General features: G+C 44.3%; 1 protein-coding gene across 3 annotated transcripts in view; it reads left to right on the forward strand.

The window, feature by feature from the left end:
• Positions 1 to 4,897: 4,897 nt before the first annotated feature.
• unc5cb (unc-5 netrin receptor Cb) overlaps positions 4,898 to 23,532 on the forward strand; it is a 103,323-nt gene continuing 84,688 nt past the window's right edge. For all 3 annotated transcript variants that reach the window (XM_068573865.1, XM_068573866.1, XM_068573867.1), the window contains exon 1: positions 4,898 to 5,555. In XM_068573865.1, the coding sequence (XP_068429966.1) occupies positions 5,438 to 5,555 (118 nt within the window). In that variant the 5' untranslated portion in view covers positions 4,898 to 5,437. The remainder of the gene's footprint in view (positions 5,556 to 23,532) is intronic.

A 23,532-nucleotide genomic window follows, 5' to 3' on the forward strand; every position in this document is an offset into this window, starting at 1 on the left:
CACTTGCAGATAACAGAGATGGTAATTAAACTGAAAGTGTGATTATTTTTATTAAAAAATGTTCAAATGATTAATTGCGTTGATATTTTTTCCCGTCTTATTACATTACATAATTATCCACCATCCGGACACAAAGTTAGTGATTGTCTATCTGTCATGTCGAAACACACTCCTGGTGGCAGCACTGTCTTCGGCTTTGTGGCTTTACAGGATGACTCACTGTCCTGATGGACAGGCAAATCGATATTTTGACTTTGGCCACTGGTTTTTCTCTTCCAGGAGGAGCGACGGTAATGGAAGCGGACTGTAAATAAGTGGAAGGTTCTTGACAAATGAATCCATTAACATTTGCCTGTGTCGCCTGGCGAGCAGATTTGCTGTTTTATGGAGCAGGAAAAAAGAGCTAGTAAATCTGAGGGCGCAGTGAGGGTGAGGAGCTGAGAGCAAGCTGGGGAACACATCTCCCATGATGCAGCACTTTATCTCTCTCCCAAATGGCATCTTTATCTGCCTAAATTAAGTTTTGATTCCTTGCCACATACGGCGCTGCAAATCACTTTTAATACTGATATCAAGAGCAGCAGTAAAGTGTGCCCAAAGCGATGGAAAGCAGCTTTATTGTGTGGCACATACTGCCATCACCACCATTCACTGTGTCTCTGTGGCTCACAGTTGTAAAAAAAAAGAAAAAGAAAAAAGGAAGAGGATCAGCCCCAAACCACTGCTTTGTGGACAAAACATATTATGCCATTTGTCATCATACAAAGTCCTCTCTGTCCTGCAGATCTGCACACAGAGTAACTTCAGCTACCTGTAACGGATGAGGCAGATGGATACCCCTAAAGGTGATTTAATTTATAGCTGTGATTAATTTCCAATTCCATTTTCACTCAGTGATGTTTATCTTTGAAATTAGAAAGAAGCTCAGTCCTATTTGTGTGCATGTGTGTGATGGTGGGAAGGGGGATGGGTTGAGGTTGAATAGTGGGTCCCACATAGAAACTGCATTACATTGCCTCGGCCTTGTCATCATTCTGCTTATATCTCTGGTTGGCTGCCTGTCAATCTGTCTGACTCTCCGTCCATCTAATTGATCAACAGCCTGGCGGGAGAGACAGAGGTCCTGTGAGCACTCAACAGGAGTATGGGATGTCTGACATTTGTTGCTGACAAACATTTACCTCAACAAAGGATGAAGAGTATATGTGGTAACAAGCTAAGGGTCTTCAAAAATGCATGAGGTTCTGTGAGGCTGCACTTTAACACAAGCTAAATGAGCTAAATGCTAACTTCAGCACGCTAACACATTGCCAATAACATGCAGATTTTAGCAGGTATCATGTTTACCATGTTAGCATCTTTTAATACACACAAGTACAGCTGAGGCTGATGGGAATGACATTAGTTGCAGGTAATTGGTCCAAAACCATGAGCAAGATTTAAGATTCTGACATGATGAAAAGTAATAACCAAAGTTACAGTTTATCCTGAGAGGAACGTGGATGTTTGTATCAAATTGGATCGCTATCTATCCAATGGTTGTTGAGACATTTCACTAAAATAACGAAATGACATATTCCTGGTGGCATTTACAGGGGATTACCAAAGTTAGGATTGATCATCTGGAACGTGGGTATATATTGGTGTCGATCCATCAAGTAGAAATATTTCATAATATATTTCAGTTTGGGCCAAAATGATGGACCAAGTAGCCATACAGCGATCGTCTATGGCTGAAAACCGAGAAGCTTTCGCTCCAATATGTCAAGAAAGGTTACCACGAGAGGATATGTGTCGTCCTGGCTTCTGAGGATGACAGAGCTAATTTACATCCTCGTAGATCTCCTGCTCAACACAGCAACACACCTTCCTGCTCTTTCCTCAGCCAACGATAACATTTAAGACACACGATTCACCTGTTCTCCAAAAAGACAGATCATGACACCGAATGATATAATCTAAATGGGGTGAACTTTAGGTTTTCACACTTCCCTTTTTGCAGGCAATAAAGATGAAATACACACACTCAGTGTCCATCTTCTGAGCTACCGTCCAATTTAAGCCAACAGCTAAGTGACTCAGACAGTGGGCCACACATAAATAAAGCAAAGATATAAAGCATGTAAAGTTCAGGAGTTCAGTTGCTCTTAAACTGAAAGCTAAAATGGGCGTTTGATTCAAGGGACTTTTAGTTGGTTCTAGACGCTCCACTTACAGCATCTCAGACATGTTGTCCTCCTGGGGTTGTTGCGCACTACAGTATCAAGTTTCCTGCAAGACTAAAACATCCATCTAGCAGCAGAGCTGTGGGCAAAAACGTTTCCTTCCTGACAAAGGTCTGCATGTGAAGAGACATTTGCTGAAAGGGTTCATGTTAACAGCCTGGGCGGCTATGTTTTCCACTGAAGAAATCTTTATTTTTTCTCTTTATACATTTAGATCTCGCTGCCGAGCCGAACAAAAGAGATAACCCTTTTTTTTTTTTGATTTAGTGTGATTCTTTAGGAAGCAACAGAAAGTGTATTTTAAATGAGTTCTTTGTGATTATGTTTTTAAATTTCACGTTGCAATTGAGTTCTTTTTTTAATGTTTAATGTCAGTGAGGGGGTCAAATGAAATTGAAGAGGATTTTTCCATATGCCATGTTTCTGCTTCACAGTTCACAACAGAATGAGAAACAATAGAAGGGATCGTGGAAGCAGACTGACGCCTCAAGACCAGACTTGAACAAAACTTGTTTGAGTTAACAGGCCACAAATAAATGACAGCTCAGTACAACAGTGGCGCGCAGAAGGGCATTTTAGAAAGCACACATCATTTAACCTTGAATTGAATGGGGCTGCAGCCACAAAGGGCTCCACCGCGTTCTACTCCAGTCAGCAAAGAACAAGAAAATGAGCCTGTGTGAGACATCACCAGAGCTGGGCGACTGAGGAGATGAGAAATCCTGGTTTGCAATGTGACATACTGGTGACAGGGTCAGGATGTGGCCTTCATGGTTGCAGTTCAATTTGATTTGCTCAAATGAATACAAGCAGCAATATAAGATGCCGTTTCACATGCGCACGTCCCTTTCAAGATCCGTTTTATTTATATATTTTCTCTGTTTTTCTTCCTCAGTTCATGCGCGCGTCATATCTCGACCAAACAGAGCACCTTCGGGATGATGTGGAATGTGTTGATAGGAGCCTGAATGCATCACTATGGAGTCAGCATGGACCAGCCCTCCCAGAGGAACGTTCACAGCACCTCGTTGAATCCATGCTTCCATGAAATGGCAAAAAAAGGAGCTCGGACAGTAGCTCATTGAACACACTGTACATCATGTTGAATAAACAATTTGTCGTATAATTTTGGAGGCCCAAAACACAGCTATCATTCCCATCCGAGAAGAGTTTGAGTCCAGAATAAAAGCAATTTCCTGCACATCCGACCTGAAATTGAAATGCCAACAGGGTGACAGCCGCTCATTGACATCACGGTGCATTAAAAAAATGTTGATGGAGGAGAGGAGAATACCACGCTTCTTCAATTAGATTAATATTTTAAAGGTTTATCGCATTTTATTTTGGTGCAGAGATAGTGTCAAGCTCATTTTCCCCATTAATCACAAAGTATCAGGGGCATTGCCTCAACATCTGTCATGCATATGTAATTATTCATCAGGCTTTAATCGGGATCACTGAAACTAATTTCCCCTTGCAAAGCAAAGCATTGTGTGTATGTAGTGTATACGTCTCCCTCCCTCTCTCTCCCTCTCCCTCTCTCTCTCTCTCTCTCCCTCTCTCTCTCTCGCGCTGTGTTTAAGAGAACGTCTGTTAGGCTGAGGTCATTATTGATCAGGTTTTGTGACATGCTGTTACTACTTCTAAATAACAATTAGAGTGACAGAAACAAGGGTGAGTGCAAGGCCCAGTCAGATAAATTATGCCTTTCTGTTACAGCGCCTGCATACGCTAAATAATGACGATTTATGTTCTCTAAATACACAGAGACCAGGAAACGGAAGCACCTGTTGGCAATACACAGAGGTGGAGAGGACTCCACTCCACTTTGTTTTCTTTTGCATTATGTGTTGATGCTTTTCATGGTTTTGTGTGAAGCACTTTGAATTGCCTTCTTGTTGAAATGTGCTATACAAATAAATGTACGAGTAATAATATTTTGTCGTACTTGAGAACTTGTACTTTACTTGAGTATTTCCATTTTTTATACTAAAATGGTTTTATTTGAATAACGTTTTGAGACCCACAAAGGTAAAATTCCAATATTTGAGTTTAGAATAAAAATTAAATACAAATTGTGTATCATTGTTTTTTCCTCTTTTCTTTTACATGAATCATCTCACATCTTCTTTTATTTCCTGTCCCTTTGGAGGGGGCTCGACCCTTAGGTTGGAAACTATAGCTTAAAGTGCATTGATGCACATTCAAAATGTAATTTATATGTATAAATCAGAAGGATACAGGGGGTATTTTACCGCAGAATCAGTACATCAGACCTTGTGTTGGTACCATCCTACTTTAATTAACTAACAATTCAAAAGCCCTCTAATAAACACCACACTTAATGCAGCATCACTTCGTGGGACTGTGTCTCATAAATGGTTTCAAACATGTTTTGCAGTTAATAGAAAGATCAAAATGTTAAAAAAAAAAGAAAGAAAGAAAGGAGAAAAGAGGCTACTTTAGAGCTGCAGGCATCCCTAAATTCAATGATTGAGCCCATCGCGTCCATTAATCGTGCATTTATTTGATAAACGCCATCCATTCCTCGCCGCTGTCCGGGCCAGGTTTTGATGCAGCGCCGCCACTTGCCGGAGCACTTGGATTGGCTGAAGGAGCAAGGTAGCCCGCAGAGACTGCTCCTTCCACCCGGATCAGTCCCGTCAGTGGAGCGCGAGGCGCGGCGCACGCACACACACGGCTCACACACACACACACACACACACACGCACACACACACACACACACACACGCACACAAACACACACACACACATTCTCTCTTGGTCGACACGCGTGAAAGGTGCGACGGAGAGTGGACTCACCGGAGGACTCTGATTTTTGAGTGTGGGGACCAATCGGAGCATGCGTTTGTCATCAAGTCATCGATCCACACCTCCAAACAAACCAAGTGAACCTTTCCAGGGAAAAGCAAACGGGGACAGATTTTAATGCCACCTCCTTCCTGACGGAGGGCGATATGCACCCGCCTCTTGTTCCTTAAACTGTCACAGTTTACATGACTGCAAACAAAACACAGCGCTGGATCTATTTTCTGCAAAGGCATTTTTTTTTCTTCTTCTTTGCGCTCGGAGTTTTTGACGGGTGACATTTTGCGACTGCAGCGCACAACAACGAGCGACAGTGCTGCGCGTGTGAGCGCAGTTTCCCAGTGACTCGGACTTGCCTCAGAGCGGAGTTTGACTTCTCGTCATGGGGCACGGTGCGCACACTGGAAGAAGGGGAGGAAGAGTGCCGAGATCCTCGCCTGAGATGCTGACCGTGTCTTGGCTTTTGCTCATCCTCCTGATGGATATCGGAGTGGCTCAAGGTAAAAGTCGAAAGTCTTTTCTTGACCTGTGAACTTGGCTTTACGCTGTGAAAGTTGTGTGAACTCCAGCTGCGGGGTAGTGGACAGGAGGAAGCACCTGAAGTTAGTCCACTCACAATGAGGGTTGAACAACGTACAACTGGCACTTATAAGTCACAGAGAAGGCCTAAGTTGTGATACTGCGGGATAAATATGAAGATATGAGCAATAAGGTCATAATAACTATGCCTGGTTACAGTTGTGTAAACCACAATTGGTATTTGTACACATAAACAGTCCCACCATCGCATGTTTGTCTCTAGGAAAATAACTCAAGAAGTGCTGTTGTGCTGCAGCTATCCAAATAAAATTGAGCCCATATTTATCGTTTTACATCCAAACCCAAATTGATCCTTAAATATACGTGTGCGCACATTTATTTACTTCAATAAAAACGTCCTGCTCGATATAACATTACGGGAGGTTAAATATCTTACGTGTTGTAATTATTATGAAACAAATTATATTTAAATTACGACACATGACCCAGTTCCTACCGCTATGAATTTAGTTTTAATGTGGACATCTGCTCACTGTGGAAATCCTCTGGAGGAGGTTCATTCATTTGCTTTTTTCCTGGGTTTTAAACAAAAGTGCACAAAATGATTTATTTTTGGGCCATCTTGCTTAATTGCACATATTAATAGTTTCCTTACAAAGTAAGATGTTCATTCTTTTGATACAAGCTCATCCGTTTAATTATGATTATTGTATAAATCCATGTGCAGCTATTGGAAGTATTTAGGAGTAAAGGAGAGAGGTCTTTGTTGGGAATAAATACTCTGTATGTTTTGATATGCATTGAGTTTCTGAGGCCATTCCCCTCCACATATAATCAGTTTGAATTGCTCACTGTATTTACCCCCAACCAGTAAGCACCTTATTATAATGTTGTTTTCTCCAGCATTTTCCCACAGAGTAGAGTCGTCTGTTGAAAGATGTTTTCCGTAAATCGCACTCGCTGTCAGTTCTGGAGAGCATTGTGATAATGCCACAACACCTGAAGCCATTTACTTAATCTGCTCCCTACTGAGTGGGATTGTCTGTCAAACAAAGGGGAGGCTCGGAGGAAGCCATCTGTGTGAGGGTGAATGTTCAGTATGTGTTTGTGCATGTGTGTCAGATGCCAGATGAAGTGTGTGTGCCTCTGGTAGGTGGTCCGCCGGCTCTGCTTGGAATGAACCGTGGCTGACTAACGTGATGAGATGGGAGGAAATGAGCAGATTCTCGGTCTGCAAGGAAAGGCCTCCAGTATCAGATTTTGCAATGATCTGACATATTTTTGGGGGAAGTTATGACTGCTTATGCAAGAGCAACAGTAGCTTAAATTGGAGGTCCAATCACATACCCTGGACAGGTATGGGGCTCCGTGAGCAACCTTATCTAGCTGCTCCAGACCTTCATCTCACTCCTACATAGTTAATGAGCAAAAGAGGGAGAAGAGGAAGAATAAAAAACAGCACAGGTCTGGTTTCTGAAGGGCAGCGTGAGATGACATAATACTCATTCCAAAACCCCAGAGAGCCCTGTGTCATTGACTAGATGGGAATACGAACAAGGTCCTTCTCTGTCCATTAAGAAGTCGATACAGCAGCAGAACATGCTTTGAGACTAATTAATGGGCCCCGCTATTTTTGGGCACTGATGAGCTCTACACATTTCCAAATCGCTGGAGAGTCACTTCTTCAGTGTAAAACTACTGGTGATTAAAGTGGCTCACTTACCCAGGCGCTCCTCGTACAACCAGCCCGCTTCTGCATATCTTGGTTTGGAGTCATTTGAACACACTTTACATATGTGTATACTTTCTTTTAGGTCCATTCCTCCTGGCTATCGCAGTTTGTTTTTACTTCCTGACTTTGCCTTTGAAAGGACCCCCCCCCCCCCCCCACACACACACACACACCACATCTGCAGACAGAAGTGAGCGCTGGGAAATGAGAGTGCTCATTAACCTGCTGAACTCTTGACAAAGGAGACAGGTTGAGACAGATATAAGCTGGGAGCTGCCAGAAAGGTAGCTGGGAGCTCTGTGACAGTAGCCTGATTGGAAACCCTTGGTGCAAGAACAGATGTACTCCGGGTATTTCCAGCACATCAGCAGAGCTGTACAGTATGTGCAGCGTCCGTATCCCTGTGCGGTTATGGGAATATGTTGAATACCTCATCCTGATGATTTGTGAAAAAGAGAGCGATAGATAGGATATAAGGACGATGTGTTTTAAAAAATACATATTTCTTTTTTTGGGGTGGGTGGACAATCTGCAGTTCTGCTGGGTCAATCAGAAATATTATAATTTGTTATCTATCAAACAGAGACCAGTGAATCAGGGGAATTGATTATATATCAAATTGGCCTCAGCTGTGAAGGAGACAATGTGGGTTCACCGAGGCAAATAGAGACAGTTTTGCATGTTAAATGTGTTGTGAGCGAGAGAAAATTACATTTTACGCTGTTTCTCTTTATGGATTCATCCCAGTAATACCTTAACATTAACATGCCTATACTATCTCTGAGGTAGGCAGTGAATACAAATATAAATTCCAGGGAAGTGAATTAGTTCAGTTTTTTCCATAATGCTGCTATTATGTCTCTCCTCCTCTTATGCCATGTTCCCGTTCCTGCCGTTTTCCCACTTTCTGACGACGTGCCCTCTGAGGATTGGGTTTGGGAGGGAAACGTTAAAGCTTCCTCATTATATAGGATTTCTAAAATATGGTGACTCACAGTCAGTGCACAGTAAGACTTTGCTATTTTTCCACATGCGACACTCCCTTTGAGACTGATCTGAGCGTTGCTGTAAGAGTTCAGGTGAACGTGAATGTTATTTCTATCATTATAATTCTCACTGGCTTCCCTGTGGCCTGACAACTGGCCGCTTGGGGGCTGCTCACGTTCCAACCACTGCGGTCATCTTATAAACAGGGCTTGTACGCACAATGAGCACATTGTGTGGAAGGAGCAGCATTTATAAATTACCCTCTGTGATAGCTCTTTGCCAGCGCCCATGAGCCGGCCGTACGAGACACTTACAGCAATTTTCGGTAATTGAAGGAAATTGCTATTCAGTAGCACGCTCCCCTACGTACAGGTGAAGGAAGAGGGCAAAGTAAACAGTGTGTACAGTATGGTCCGACAGTGCCGAGTGGGGTTAGAGGTGCGTGCCGGCTGCTGGCTCAGCCCACAGACGGTGCGGGGAAGTGAGTGATAATTACTGTGGAAAGTGTCTGGTGCTGAGTTTGCTCCACTTGATGTCGTATACTATTGTTATCGTGGCAGAAAATATACATGGAACTATTTTTTGGGCCAGGGTGGCATGATGTGCTGTCGCCGTCATTGTGTTCAGGATTTTAACTACTGGGTTTTAAAATCTTTTTTTTTTTGTTTAAACTCCCATGTTTGACAAGCCACCAAGAAAAGCTTTTGAAATATTCTGAATATTTTAGATTTTTTACTTTATTTTCACTTCACTGAATCATTCACCTCTCACTCTCTTTATACTGTTCCAACTTCCGTTTCAGAGCTTTCCCCAGTCTATTATAAAAGTGATAGATACATTCTAAATTATTCTATTCGTAGTTTAATAAATGAAGCCTAAAATGACATGGTAAAACAGTGTTTAATTGGTGTATAATTCCAAAATGTGAATGCTGTTAATACCAAGAAACTCCCGGGAATATCAGTGTCAACAATGCTTTGGATGGTTAGGAGCCTTGCTGTCAATGCCCATGCACCAGGTCTGAGTGGGTCCCTCAAGCAATTAAGTTCATTCTGCGTTTGTATGCTCTCTCCAGCCGAGTGGAAGGATGCCTCTTCCAGTAAAATAAACCTGAGAGCTATTTCTTCCCCTTTTTTTTCTCTCTCTCGCTGTCAGAGGTTTTCTTGCCATTTTTTATTTGTTGCTCTCATATTTTAGGTATTTTGAAACCAGAGCTTTGCAAATAAACTTGACTGTTGGGGAGTGTAATACCGATTTTAGATTCCCATAATCTCCCGTCCTCACAGAGAGGCCGCAGAAAGAAAAGACTTGAGGTTGTGGGAGTTAGAAGAAGAGGGTGATCGCAAGGACACACAAGAGGCAACCGGGACAGAGAGATTAGTGGTGAGCAGTGGACAGGAAGCTGGAGGAGAGAGAGAGCGAGAGAGAGAGAGAGAGGGAGAGAGAGAGAGGGCGAAAGCAAGATATGGAGCGAGGACAGCGATGGACAGGGGAGGAGAGGAGAGTGTGTCATTAATCACCCCGTGTGACACTCTCAACTACAGGGGAGCTTCACAGTGCAACATTCACTTCTATTAGCAGTCCATTAGCAGAGCCCGGCACAAGTAGCAGCACTTGACAGACGGGCCTGTGCCAGAACGGCTGACCAGTGTCTTCACACAATGTCTGCTGCACCACCTAGATAGAGAGTGTGTGTGTGTGTGTGTGCTTTTGTGATAATAGTGCAAGTCAAAGTGCATCACAGTGCATACATTTTTAATGTGGTGAGTTTAGCTTTTTAGGCTTTGGACGACAAATTCAAATAATTGTGTAAAAGGGTCCTACTTTCAATTACGCGACTGGATCAGATAGGGCATAATGATTGCAAAGATGATGGTGGTGGTGGTGGTGACCTGATTTCCTACCTGTGATATCCGCTCTGCCAGAAAAGGGCTCTTCAAAGTTGAGATGGCTGATGCATTAGAGGTACAGTCATATCTCATTCAACGGCTTGTTGGCCTCTTACTAGCCGAGAGCCTGGTGATTACAGGATCTCAGCCAAGGGGGGAAGGGGGTGTGGACCACTGTCCCTGCTCTTGATCTACAGTTCATTTATGATTAGAGATCAGAGCCGACAGTCAGAAAATCAGGGGTTGAGGGTGGAGGGGATAGAGAGAGGACCAGAGCCAAAGGGGGAGAGAGAAGTGATTACGAGTTAAGTGGCCCTTCCCATGCCATTATAAGCAGCAGGGCTGACAGAGCACATCATGAGTAAGCATAAGTACACACTCCACTTCTGCCCTTTAATTTGGCATGGTGGCCTCCCCCCTGGTGCTCAACCACTAATGTCCTTCTGCATTTTTGTGTTTCCAACAGGAAATCAGTCAAGGGCATGTCATTAGAAGCACAGGTACATAGTACCAGTCTCTCATTGATAGTAGGTCGAAGGAACTTTAATCTTCATAGTTTTACATTTATACTTTTTTACTTGTCCTACATACATCCATATATCTGCTTTTTTTCACGTTTGTTTTCTAATTGTGTGATAATCGTCATCATATTTTGTTCTGATGTAATCTCCAGTGGATGCGGCAAAAAAAATGATGTCCTGTACTGTTGCCATACGTGCTACTCTACCTTGCAAAGAGGATTAGGGTACAAAATAGACAGAGTTAGGGAGGATTTAAGATGGTGCTGAAATTCTGCTACTATGCACACAGACAATATAAAAAAAACTCAAAGTGTTGATGAAAGGCCGAGTCAGGAATGCTGTTATTTCCCCAATGTCCTTTAACAGTGTTCCCTGCAGTCTTGGTTCTCCGGCCCAGCGTGGAGCATGAAGCAGTCTCGCCAGCTACCACATAGCAAGCACAGTCCACATGAAACAGCATGATAATAGGTGCTCCAACAGTAGGCCCCACATTTAGGGCAAACATGCTCCGCATGCAGTTTTAAGGTGTGAGATAATCCTAGCTTATCTCCGTCGTTGCATATCTATGGGGCCAAGAAGCGCCACTGGTCAAAAATTGAGGGATGAATTAAAGAAAAAAAGTTCAACATTTTGGGAAATGTGCTTATTCGCTTTCTTGAGAATTAGATACGAAGATTGATACCTCCTCTCTCGCATCTGCCAGCAGCGCTGAGCTTGGCAAAAAAGACTGGAAACACAGGGAAACAATTATCCCGGCTCGATCCAAAGCTAACAAACTACCCTGAGCCTTAGGGGTGCTGGTAGTTGGATTTAAAACTTAATATTAGTACTTATTAATAATGAGAGGACAGTGGGGAGAGTGGAAGACGGTTTTCTACCTTTTAACCAGAGCTGCTGCCAATCACACAGAAGTGCAGTAACTGAGTGCACTTAAGATAATCTTACCTCAAGTATACACTGCACACAAGTCGCATACCTTCAAAGTACACATATCTCTGAAAACAGCATCTACGATTTGTTGTTTTGTAAAAAAAAAACAACTTAAAACAAACTTCTACAAATTAAGACATTGCTGCTTTGACAGCTGATGAGATCATCCAAAGACAGACAGAGAAAAACCAGCCCAGAGCGCCAATATCTCTCTGAATCCTCTGCCGCCGCCGCCGCCGCCGGGGCATCTTTGATGGTAAAGCCAGGTTATATGTTCGGGTCTGATGAGTATACCGCTGAGGCGGTAATGAGTGAGATGATATCAATGGTGACTCATAACACCTGAGTCACACATGCAGCGTTGAGGCTTTGGCAATCACCTGAAATTTCACATCTCTATGGAAATCCAGCTCGCTCTCCAGAATGGAAATCCAGCTGCTATCTTTCCCTCTGTTCTGACTCTGATTGACGAAGCTAAACCCTTAATCCTGGCTTTGCCCCGTCTTGTGCTCCGAGCCGGAGCCTCACGAGTGGAGTGGGACTAAAGAAAATATGTAAAAGCCCTCATGAAGAATAAGAACAGCGTTCATCTGTAATATGTCATTTGTGTTTTTATCAAACACTCAAGTGGATACATTCATATACGCATTTTATGTACCTGCAGACTGAATCGTTTACTTCATTTTCTGGCTGAAAGTGTCACGTCTCTGTATTTGTGAAGTGCGGTGGTGGTTTCCAGACGCTGCACTAATGTCTAGTTGGGGAGGGTTGTGGTTCATGTATGTCAGCAGAACAGAGAGACGGGTAAGGAGGAGGGAGGGAGGGCCAGTATGGGACCGCTGGTCCCGACTGAAACATGAGAGCAGGAGACCCGCGCTCCCCATTTCCTGTCTCCACTTTATCAGCATCTTGCTCTCTGTTATTTCTGCGCTCTTAAAGCATCCGTTGAAAGCCTTGCCACAGATAAATGTTTGTGCCTCCTTGTTTTTTTATGGGGCTCCAATGAGGGCCTTTATCTGCCTGCCCCCACCCCGTCCACTACATACTCCCCCCCCCCCCCCCCCCCCACCCATTCCTGTGTCTGCTTTGAGATGCCACAAGAGAAGTTATAGCCTCTGGTTTACATTACGGTTCCTTTGAGATGGGCTTGGGACTTCTAAAAGGACAATGCGTGTTCTTGTTCTTCTGAAGGAATACATTTTTACAAGACATTAGGGAGAGGGCATGACAAAAGATGGATGATTTAACCGCACCACATTTGTGCTTACTTTGTAAGAAATAATTATTTCCACCTATAGACTCATTCAGATGTGGTGAATGAGAGGTTGAAAAGAAAGTCGTACTTGTCCTCCAAGTCTGCACTCTTTCACCTCTTATCGCCTCACACAATATTTTCCTTTTGACTTGCATAATTCAGCCTGCTTCTGTTTTCTTAGTTTTCTGTATGAGCGTCTGTGTGTGTGTGTTCTTGTTTGTCCTTATTGATGACACAGTGTGTGTGTGTGTGTGTGTGTGTGTGTGTGTGTGTGTGTGTGTATGTGCCTGTGTTTATTCAATAATAACAGAGTCCGGGAAAGTCTGTTTCAGATAAATCTGTGTGAATACCAGACCATTCATCCCCAGGAAATCAATCTTTCTCATAATTCCCCTCATTTTTCTTCCATCTGTTATCTACAGAGCTGCCAAACAGACTTTTAAACAGAGCAGACCATTACCAGAGGGCAGAATTAAATGTGTGTCAGAATGCCAGTCTGTAAAGTTGTTGTTTTTACTGAGTTAAATGAGGTGCTAAATTAAAGCTTCACGATTGTTAAGCACCGTTGTGTGATGAAACCTCCACCTTCCACGTACTCCAATTGTCAAGAGCAGAGAAAAGTCCAAATATGTGCTGAGAGTCAGGTATCATTTTTTCAATGACGCTATTGAAAATGCTGCTTGACTGTTGTGGGCAGATGATACATGGTCGTTTGTGTCTGTTTTGTGTAATTACTCTGCACAAGTCTCAACAAACACTGTGGAATTCTTCACCAGCGACTTGGAAAAGATTTGATTTCCGCAGTCGGGTCTTAAAGCAAAAGAAGACTTTCAGAGACTTGATTCCCCCCCCCCCTCAACTCCACCGCCATCCCCCCGACCACCAAACACCCACGAACCGGAAAACCCGACTGCGTGACCTCTTTTCTACATTTTGGGCTTTGTTACTGTGAGTCCAGTAATGGTTTGCAACTGGAGATTGCTGTTGGGTGTCAGCACTTTCCTGTGTTTGTATAGAGTGTGTTTGTGAGCTTGTGTGTGTGTGTGTGCCGTATCTCCACCATCAGTCCCCAGTGACCGGAGTACTGGCAGACAGTGTTTAACTGGGGCAGGCTCAATGGGCCTCATTTAAATGGGGCCCAGACAGAAGCCCCACAGTGAAGGGTTACTTTATGACTCCTAATATGTAAAGCACACTGTCAAAGCTGCTACAATTTGCGTAATTGCCAGAGAAGGGAAACTGTTCTGTGTTCTTCTACTTCAGGAAACTGTCAGGGAACCAACAGGTTTGGCTTACGGTTCAAAATCTGCTAAATAAGAAGGTTCCACGTGGAGCATAAGCGCCGTCTTTAGGTCTGTGTGCATTCTTCAGTTAATTAATGGAGACCATGGAGATATGGTTGATAATGACCGAAAGCAGTCCGCGCAGCTTCTAAAGTTCACTGCTGCAAATGTCAGAATTATTAATGAGCTCAATGTGTCGGTCCCTGCGTGTCCTACAAGATGTTCTAACATGAAAGAACGGAGCAAGTCACATTGACAAAATGTCTGCAGTGCAGCGCATGCATGTTCTTATCTGCGGAAAGAGAACTCAAACGCATTAGGAATTATGTACTTTTGCAATTAATGCAAATCTTCACGTCGTGTCAGGGATTGGCAGCAGACGAGAGCTTCCAGCTGTGCGTTTGCCTCTTTTCAAGGAGCTAACCAAACAGTGGGAAGAAGGTGAATAATGGATGTTGTTGTGATGAGTACTCTGAAATGCAGAGAGAGGTAAAAAAAAAAAAAAAAAAAAGCAGGAGTTTTTTCTAAACCAGGTCAAATGTCTGAATTGGCCCTATTTGTGTACAGATGAGCATTCTCGCTCAAAGTTCCTGGAATAAACACAACTCTTGTTTGTTGTTTAACATCCACAGGCTCCCGATCCGTTTAACCCCAAATATTTGTGCAGACATTAAACGTCGCGCATACGCCGCCATCAGACCTCATTGAACCACCTCCAGATTAAAATAAGTCCTCTGTACTATCGCAACATGAAGGATCAGTGACTGCCTTTACAAATACCATTTTTTATACCCAGTATTACTACCAAAAAGCATCATAATGAATCCGTTGCGCGTACGTAGTATTTTTACGAGTAGTATGTGGAGTTTTTTGCAGTTATGCCGAGCTACCCATCACTCCGAGGGGGAGTAACAGGGCAGGTTTTGTCCAACTGCTCTCCCTCAAGTCAAGTTAATGGAGAAACGAGATCTGAAGTTTGGGAAAAAATGACCGAGCTTAGTCAGATGACAGGCTTGTTTCTGTAATTCCAGACCTCAATAAACTATGATCCCATACAGTACACCAGCTGCACTGGAGTCCGCACACTAACTGTAAACCGATACACCATAATGGCTTGCTGCAGATATGCTCAAGCATGTGCTGCGGAAACCGATAATTCAGTGGTGACACATTATGCATAGGGGTTCCCATGGTTTTAGGCTGACGTGAGGTAAACTGATCCGTCAGGTAAAACCCTGAAGAGACATGGAGGGGGAGGGCAACGCGGAGTAACCTCTGCTGTGTGAAGGAAAGAGCCGAGCACTGGTAAATCATACCTCCCGATGAGTTTCTTTCAGTAGCTGCTTGTTTAAATCCTCCTGCGTGCATTCCTTCCCCGTCGCATTTACAAAGCTGCGCATCACTAAATCATGGTATTTTTGTTTTTACAAGTCTGCGAAGGCTTCCTAGCTTTCTGCTAGCCACATTTCCGTTCCTTATCGCTGGTTTTCAATGCCAAATGTTTTATTTAGCAGCCTGCTCTAGCCCGAGACCTCGCCAACAAAAGCAGTGATAGCGGCCAAAGGAAGACGAAGGTGGAGACGAGGGATGAAATGAGACAGAGATAGCCACTCCTAAGCTGCATGGCTTTTACCCACAGGATGAACAGGCGGATGCATTCAGGATTCAGGCACATTACCCCACAGCTATTCTGGGCTGCTTTGTTCATGAAAAAGAGGTAAAAAATCGGGTAAACAAATAAGAACAATGTTGAACAAACCAATGCGTTGTAAGGCTCGGGCGGCTTTGAGCATTACCAACTCGCATCCATGCACGTTTCCCTCCCCTCGCAATTTCTCGGGACATTTGACGGGGTAATCTGAGCCTTATTGTGTTGCTTTTCTGTGGAACACCAGATACCAGCTCAACCTGGTTTGCGTTTTGACTGCCATTTTTTCTCGCTGGCAGTTGTTTCCACGTTGATTGAATTTGAGGACGAGTGACATGTGAAACTCATGCTGGAGTATTTACTCCGCAGCTTCCATTTTGGTTCTTTTGCCGTAGTTTGTTTTAATAGCAGCTTGAGAGAACGCAGTATACTCCGCGAGGAATTTCGACGGGGCATGTCAAAGCCAGTGTCAGCGGCCGCTGTTAACGCGAGGCTCTGTCATGTGGTCATGAAGTCAAATGGATTGGTCAACGAGAGGGAGGACAAACGTGATCAGCGCTTTGGTGGATGTGTCACAATGAGGGGATGTAGCTGTCCAACTTCAGTCGTTAGAGGTTTTCTCTGCTCAGCCCGTCACATCCAACTAACTTTTCGACACATCTTTCGCCTTGGCTCTCTTCTCGACTCTGTCAGAAGAAGCTGGGTGTTGGATGGAAAAAAAAAAAGATAACGTCAAAGCCTACAAAGAGCGATTTTGTCAAGGTTTACAAGATTATTTGTCACTGCGTGGCCCCAGTTACAGAGACAAACCATGTCCTTTGTATCAGGGTGGTCTCCTGGGAGTGAAGCAGACATTTTAATTCAATCAGCTGGAAAGAGCAATAACCCCCCCATCCTCCTCCTTCTCCTCCTCTTCCTCCTCCTCCTAAAACTCACTCATCTCACTTCAGTGATACAATTACGAGCTGCGCTGCGTTGGCCATCTTGTTGGAATTATATGTGTTTACATGGGAGGGAGGTGTTTACTGTGGAAATTGCGGCCCTGTGCTGCTGCCCATTTAGCTACTGGAGAAAAAGAGCTGCTGTGAAATATCATTTATTTATTGTCTCTGCTGCAGAGTCATAATTATTCTCTAACTAGCATTACGATTGTGTCTTCCTGTCCTTGAGAGTCTTGAGATGAGCGGCTCCAGATGTATTGAAAATCGGTTATGAGGTCTGGAATCAAGGACACGAGGATGAATGTGTTTGTATGTGAGGAGAAATCTACGGCACGGACTCTCAAGCAATAACGGAAATGCAGTGTGCACTTACTTTTGCTTTTGATGCTTTGTGAAAAAAACATGAGATATATACGAAGACTTGTGTTTGATTCACAGTATGTGGAAATATCCTATTCTTATTCTCCAAATGATTTCAAACGTATCTTTTTCATGTATTATTCAATATTTCTGTACTGAAATTTAGTAAAGTCTCATCTACAATGTAAAAGTAAAGCACTATTATAATGCTTAGTCTAATACTAACCCTTGAATTTGATCTTTTTTTAAAAAAAATGATCTTATTTGTAAAAGTTCCTTTTCATGGAGCACGATGAATACCAAAAAGAGTAAAAGCGGTAAGTAGTTTTTGAGTAATTGCATCCACAATCAGTCTCTTAAATTGTACGAGACTTTTGAAAAGAGCAAATCAGATCATTCGTCTTCCGTTTCATATTTTTAAGTACCCGTCCACCATGGGCCCCGTGTCGTCCCATCACTGCAGCATTCTGGTGATAACATTGCCTCACTAATCTCACTGACGGTCACATTGCCTTTTCGGGCCCCAGCACTCTGTTTTATTGGTGTAGCTTTATGCACAGTGTTTTGACCATTGTTTACTCCACAACATGCCACTTGTTATCTTCCGCAGCGAATGGCCACGTCTTTACCAATCACGTCTGGCTTTTGTCTACTTCTTTTTTTTTCCACTGGATGAGCAGCCATTTAGTGCAAGGGTCAGGGTTGTAATTGACAGCCACCACTAAACAAATCTGCCCGGCTCGGCGGTAGACCAACCCCACCTCCCGCCCCCCCCCGCTACTCTAATCTAACTAATGCACCCATGTGTGTGCTGGAAAGTGAATTAAGCATAGAAAACTCAATACCTGATCCATCTGACAGAGCTGCCTGCGTGCACATTAGCAGTTTCTCTGCAGCCGCTGTAATTGTATTACACAAGTTGGCCGCTCTAACGATCAGGCCTTACACACACTTACACACTTATACACACTCTCCCTGTTGTCGTTAATCGCTGCCTTTGCTGGCCCCGGAGGCGTGCGGCGGGCCAAGAACAGAGCGGCCGAGGAAGAGGAGGAGGAGGAGGAGGAGGAGGCTGAGGCGCGTATAGTTCAGCCCTCCCTCAAGGCTGACATAAAGTGAAATCATTGCATGTGTCTATGTGACTGTGTGTGTGTGTGTGTGTGTGTGTGTGTGTGTACATGTGTGTTCTGAAATTGGTACATTTCACAGCGTCTTCTTTTTTTACAGCTCTGCAGCCGGACTTTCTGCATCTGCCTCTTTGCCTTCTAATCAGGGCCTTTTCCAGGCACTCCTGCTGCGTGGCCCTGTTTCTGTTTCTGCCTTCCACAAATCCCACCGCCTGCTATCTGTGTACTGTCAGCAGTCCTGCTCCTTGCCAGAGACCTCAGCGTGATAAAATGAGCTTACGCTCTCCTCCTCTCCTGCCCACTAATTTCCCTTGACCTATGCAGACCGATGCAAGGTTAGAGAAGTATCTCTTTGCTTCGTATGTTCAACAGTACTCAGGAGATGCAAACGTAATGAACAATATATCTGATCCCAGTGTGTCGTAAACCTACACCTGTGCTCCTTTACTGTACTTTATCAGTGAGAGCCCAGAGAAAGGAGGAGGAAAAGAGAGAACAAAAGGACTGAGAGGGTGATTGAAGGGGTTGTTGTGTTGATTTGCTGCGTGTTGCCATGCTCGCAACTATCTGTTGCCATGCTAGCAACTTCTGTGGCCTCGCTAATGGAGACTTCAGTTTGAATCCGGGGAGAAGCTCTTTAACATTTTATTCCTTCTAACGGGCTGATTTGTAATGATGAGCCCCGGACTCTTTTCCACCGCAGCAGGGCATCACAAAGCGTCCAGGGGAAGTGAGGGAACTATATATAGTGAGACCGTGGAGGGACTCGCTACGGGCAAGGAAGAACCCAGGAGATAGATGCTGAAAGATGACCTCCCCACATAGCCCGGCCAAAAGCCCAAGGCTGACGATGTATAGATGACCTGCGTTGTCCGGAAGGCCTACGTGACCTCGACGTAATTCACTGAGGTCACCCGCCTCCCCCTCCATATTCCCAGTTCTCGGGGTCCAGTGATACCCTACCTGCCAGATGACACCCCAGGATCCAGACCAGTGTGTGTGCAAGTGTAAAAGTCCCTCGGGAAGGACTTGTCAGAGAGTAGGTCATCAGATATGCCAGTCACTGTGTGTGTGTGTGTGTGTGTGTGTGTGCGTGTACCTCCGTATGCGTGGACGCTCACATTTGTTTGTGTGTGTGTGTGTGTGTGTGTGTGTGTGTGTCTTTGTGCGGCCCATAACGGGAGGCATATGGATGAGCTGGGATGGGCGGATTCATCATGCTTATCTGGAAGGTCACTCCGTCATTGTCGTACTGCACTTTACAGACGCTCCCTGTGGTCACCACGAGGCAAGCTGATCCTGGAGAGACAGAAGGTGGAAAGGGTTGAAAGAGATTAGGTTAGCCTGGAAATGTTGCACCAGTTTAAAGGAAATTTCCAAAGTCTCATTACATTATCAAAATGGCACTTATTCCTCCTCTGTGACTTTTATTTAATGACAATTCATTGTGTTTCTCCACGAGAATTATGGATTTAGAAGTAGGTCCCACAACATGGCTTTTCCTTTTATTTTTATTTTCATTTTTTTACAAATCTTTAACATTTCCCTTCATTTTTTTAAACGCGTTTATTCACAGTGTACGCAAGACCAGGCCAGTAAAAATCCAGCTATTGTGTAAAAAATGAGGCAAGGAACAAGGAACCTGTGGGAGCCTCTGAAAGGGTTAATTATGTTTGGAAGCACAATTATCACTGGAGTGAGAACGCTGTAGAGGTAGGAACTCATCCTCCTGTGCCTACTGTGCACTCGCCAAATTTATGAGCGACACTAATCCTACTGGTTCTGCTGGTTATCCCTCCTCCTCCCATCATCCCTCAGCAGGTACGCCCTCCCTGCCAAAGTTCCTTCCATGACACCTATCCCCTGTTTTTCCCACCTCATCCCCTCCTCAGCCGCCTCTCCTCTCGAGCTCTGTTTGTTTTCACTGTTGTGTCTCGGTGACATTCGCCACAGTAATCCAATCGAAAGCGCCTCAGACCTCGAGCCGGATTCTGTGGGGTTGAGGCGTTTCCATGGGGATCTCATGGATTCCTAATTAAGCTCGTTAAAGCTTGTTATTAAAGCTCGTTAAATCTCATCCTGACACGGTGGCGCAGCTCCTGGTGTCTAACTTTACTAATTCGTACACTGATACCCCCCCGTACACACTTACAAGCGCGCACGCTCACGCACAGAAGTCATCAGTATAATGCATTTTGGGTGTGGGTGTAATTAAAGCTCTCAAAAAGCCCTGCAGTTTTCCCGACTCCTTGGTTCGAACGGCACGGAAAGAATTTTGTGAACAATATCATTTACATAGCCAAACACAGTTTAACGCTCGTGCAGTTGGTGTGATGTTGCTGCCAGTGGGAATTTGAAGAAGAAAAAAAAGACGTTGCAGGAGACGACGTATCATTCATGAATGACATGTTTTCCCCGTGGGAGATATTTCAGTCAAGTGCAAGTCAGGAAAATAGGGAAAATCTTACTTTATTTTCTGTTCACACACACACACGCACACTGCATAATGTTACCGCGTGCCCCCTGACCTCGCTCTGAGTTTACACGTCGATTCCAAATATTGTTCTTTGGCTGAGAGGGAACAGTAAACCATGATGTATTTGGGGTCTTCGGGGGGCTGAGTGGAACAGTGTGTAAGTGTATGTGCTGAGAGAGGGAAGGCGAGGGCGAGAGACTCCTCTCGCAACCTGAATCGGCCCTTTGATGCTGACTGGCCTTGACATCAACAATGTGGCCTTTCACAGCCCTCTCCCACCTCCGAGCCGCTCACCAAGAACACACACGTCTCCAGTCTTTTTCCTCTCCGCCACACTCTCTTTAGTTTTTGGCATTTACGTTTTGTAGCGTTTTGTGCCCCTTCACAAAGCAACTGTCACTTCGGCTTGAGAGGAAAGAAAGCGCAGAAAGGAAGTGGAGGACGGCGTTACATGGATTGAGTTAAAAATTCAGAGCATCAGATTCAGCAGGAGACGATCGCTCTGCTTTTTCCCAGCAGAACCAATGAAGCTCAAATATCTTGTTAAGTCATCTGCAGGAAACACATTGTAAACACTAAAGAAAAGAAAGACTATTGAGCTGAGAATAGTGAAGAGTGGAATCAGTCAGGGCTACAGGGACACATAAGACAGTGGACTTCTTACAGTAAGAGCCCCCTCACTTTTTTGTTTTTGCATTTGTTCCCGTAAAATATTCCCTTCTTGTTCCCCTCTGCTCTTGTCGTTCCTCTGACATGAAAGGGATTTCAACTCTGCCAGTATTTTAAATGTATCCTGTGTCACAATGGCTGCGGTTAAACAGTCTCTCTGTGAATGAAGTCCATTCCAGATGAAAGTTGAAACACTCAAAGGGAGGTTCTGAAGCCCGGCCTGCCGAGAGACGTCCGTCATTGACATCATCGCTAATTTTGGTGACATACTCGGCAAAACATGCCCAGCTGTGTGTGAAAGAATTACATGAACTCAGTGTTTCCATTTCTTTTTTTTCTTCTTACTTATGCTTTTCAACGGCTTACAAAAGCAGACGCTCATGTCAAACATATGTTTCTTTAACGCTGTATGTGTGAAAAGGATCGACCGTGATTGCGCTGACAAATGATGTTTCCAGTTGTGTGTCGGGCTCCTGGAACGTAAATTCTCTGAACTAAAATCTGTGTTTACTCTAGCCGCGCTCTGATGGAGCTGTTAGCTTTAATTAGCATTAGCACTCTAATAACGGCACCACATTATGCTGCTGCGGCCGGAGAGACGTTTATTGAGGTTGACACGACTTGACGGAGGTGATGAACTGTCCCCGGGGCTGCGGCCTTCAGCGCGGCGTAATGAGATAATACCAGAGTGCAACGATTACGCTGACTTAGGGGTGTGTGCTTCTCAATCAAACACCAGTTCACTAAATGATGTGCTTATAATGTAGATGCATGCTACAAATTCATGTAACAAAAAATAAAAGAAGGCAAAATCTTTCCCTTTTTCTCTTCAAAACCAGCAAGCATCTCGCGGTTAGGACATCGACTCTGTCTCTTGTGACGCTCTTGAGTTAAACACATCTTACAGGCCGTGCTATTTTCTGAAGATGAATAGGTCCCTGTGATGAGGGGAGCTAAATGTATGCAGTCATTTCCCCCGCAGCGTGAGTGTGTGTTTAGGTGATGGGTCGAACTGAGGATGTGGGCAGTCGCAGTGCGTCCACTTTGGTGCCTCGCTGCCGGCGTCCTCCGTGTCTTTGCCACGTGGAAGTTGGCCATTGAAGCCGTTGTTTGTCTGTTTTTTCTTTCTCCCTCAATGATTGACTTGTGTGGTTAAGTCTCAGCCAAATGACTAACCTGAAGATGATTGGCGCCAGAGTTGTGCCTATTGATCTGGAGTTCATAGTTATATTACAGAGACTCTTCATCTTTTTAACAACCACGCTGCGCCGCCCTGCCGGGCTTTGATGATATCCATCTATTGACAAATGCCTCGACTTTATGGCATCCGTTATGCACATTGGAATTTGAGAGTGAGAGATGGATCTTGATATAAGATGCTTCATCAGGGCCTTTTTGGGGCTTTTGAGGGTTTTGTCTAAAAGCATTTTCCAGACAGGGATCATGAAACGCAGTTCTTTGCTGCTCTTCATCAACGTTTATAACATACAGTGTATGAACGTAAAATTAGATTTTTTCCAATGTATAATCAGTTAGAGCCAGGGTGATTATGAAGTTAGTTCAAGCTATTTCCGACTTTGAGTACAGTGATTACAGTAATGGCAACAGTGGACGTACAATCCTTCTGCTGCTTACTGATAATTTAGCGAATCTTGTTTTCTCAGCCTGTAAGCGCTCGGTCAAGCCGACTGCAGTCCTGGAGCCTTTGAGCTCCACCCAGCTGCCGCCTGCCTGCATCCGCAGCTTCAGTGGTCAAAGGCTCATATTCCAGTCTTTCTGACTGAGGTGGTTTGCTTTGATAGTCGGGGCTGTTTACTGCTTCATATCCTGGGGGCTAACTGGGCTCAGATCGCCCTCACATGAACTGAGGAGTGAGGGAAATATTCAACACAGCTGTGCTTACTCTACGGGCCGGGGCCAGGAGAGACACGCTGCTCCGTTTTCAGGTACAGGGCAGGTCTCGCCTCTGATGCCGCCTTCAGAGAGCCCGTTTGCATTTGTAAAAATGTTTGCTTGAATACGAAAATAAAGATTTCCCGGATGGCGTGGGATGGGAATGCAGAGAGAGAAGTAAGCTGGATGTAGATAAAAGATTTTTTTTTTCTAACAGGTAGGGAAG

The sequence above is a fragment of the Clinocottus analis genome, unplaced genomic scaffold (assembly GCF_023055335.1).
Source record: "Clinocottus analis isolate CAN_PGR_092001 unplaced genomic scaffold, fCliAna1.0.p SCAF_13, whole genome shotgun sequence".
NCBI lineage: Eukaryota > Metazoa > Chordata > Actinopteri > Perciformes > Cottidae > Clinocottus > Clinocottus analis.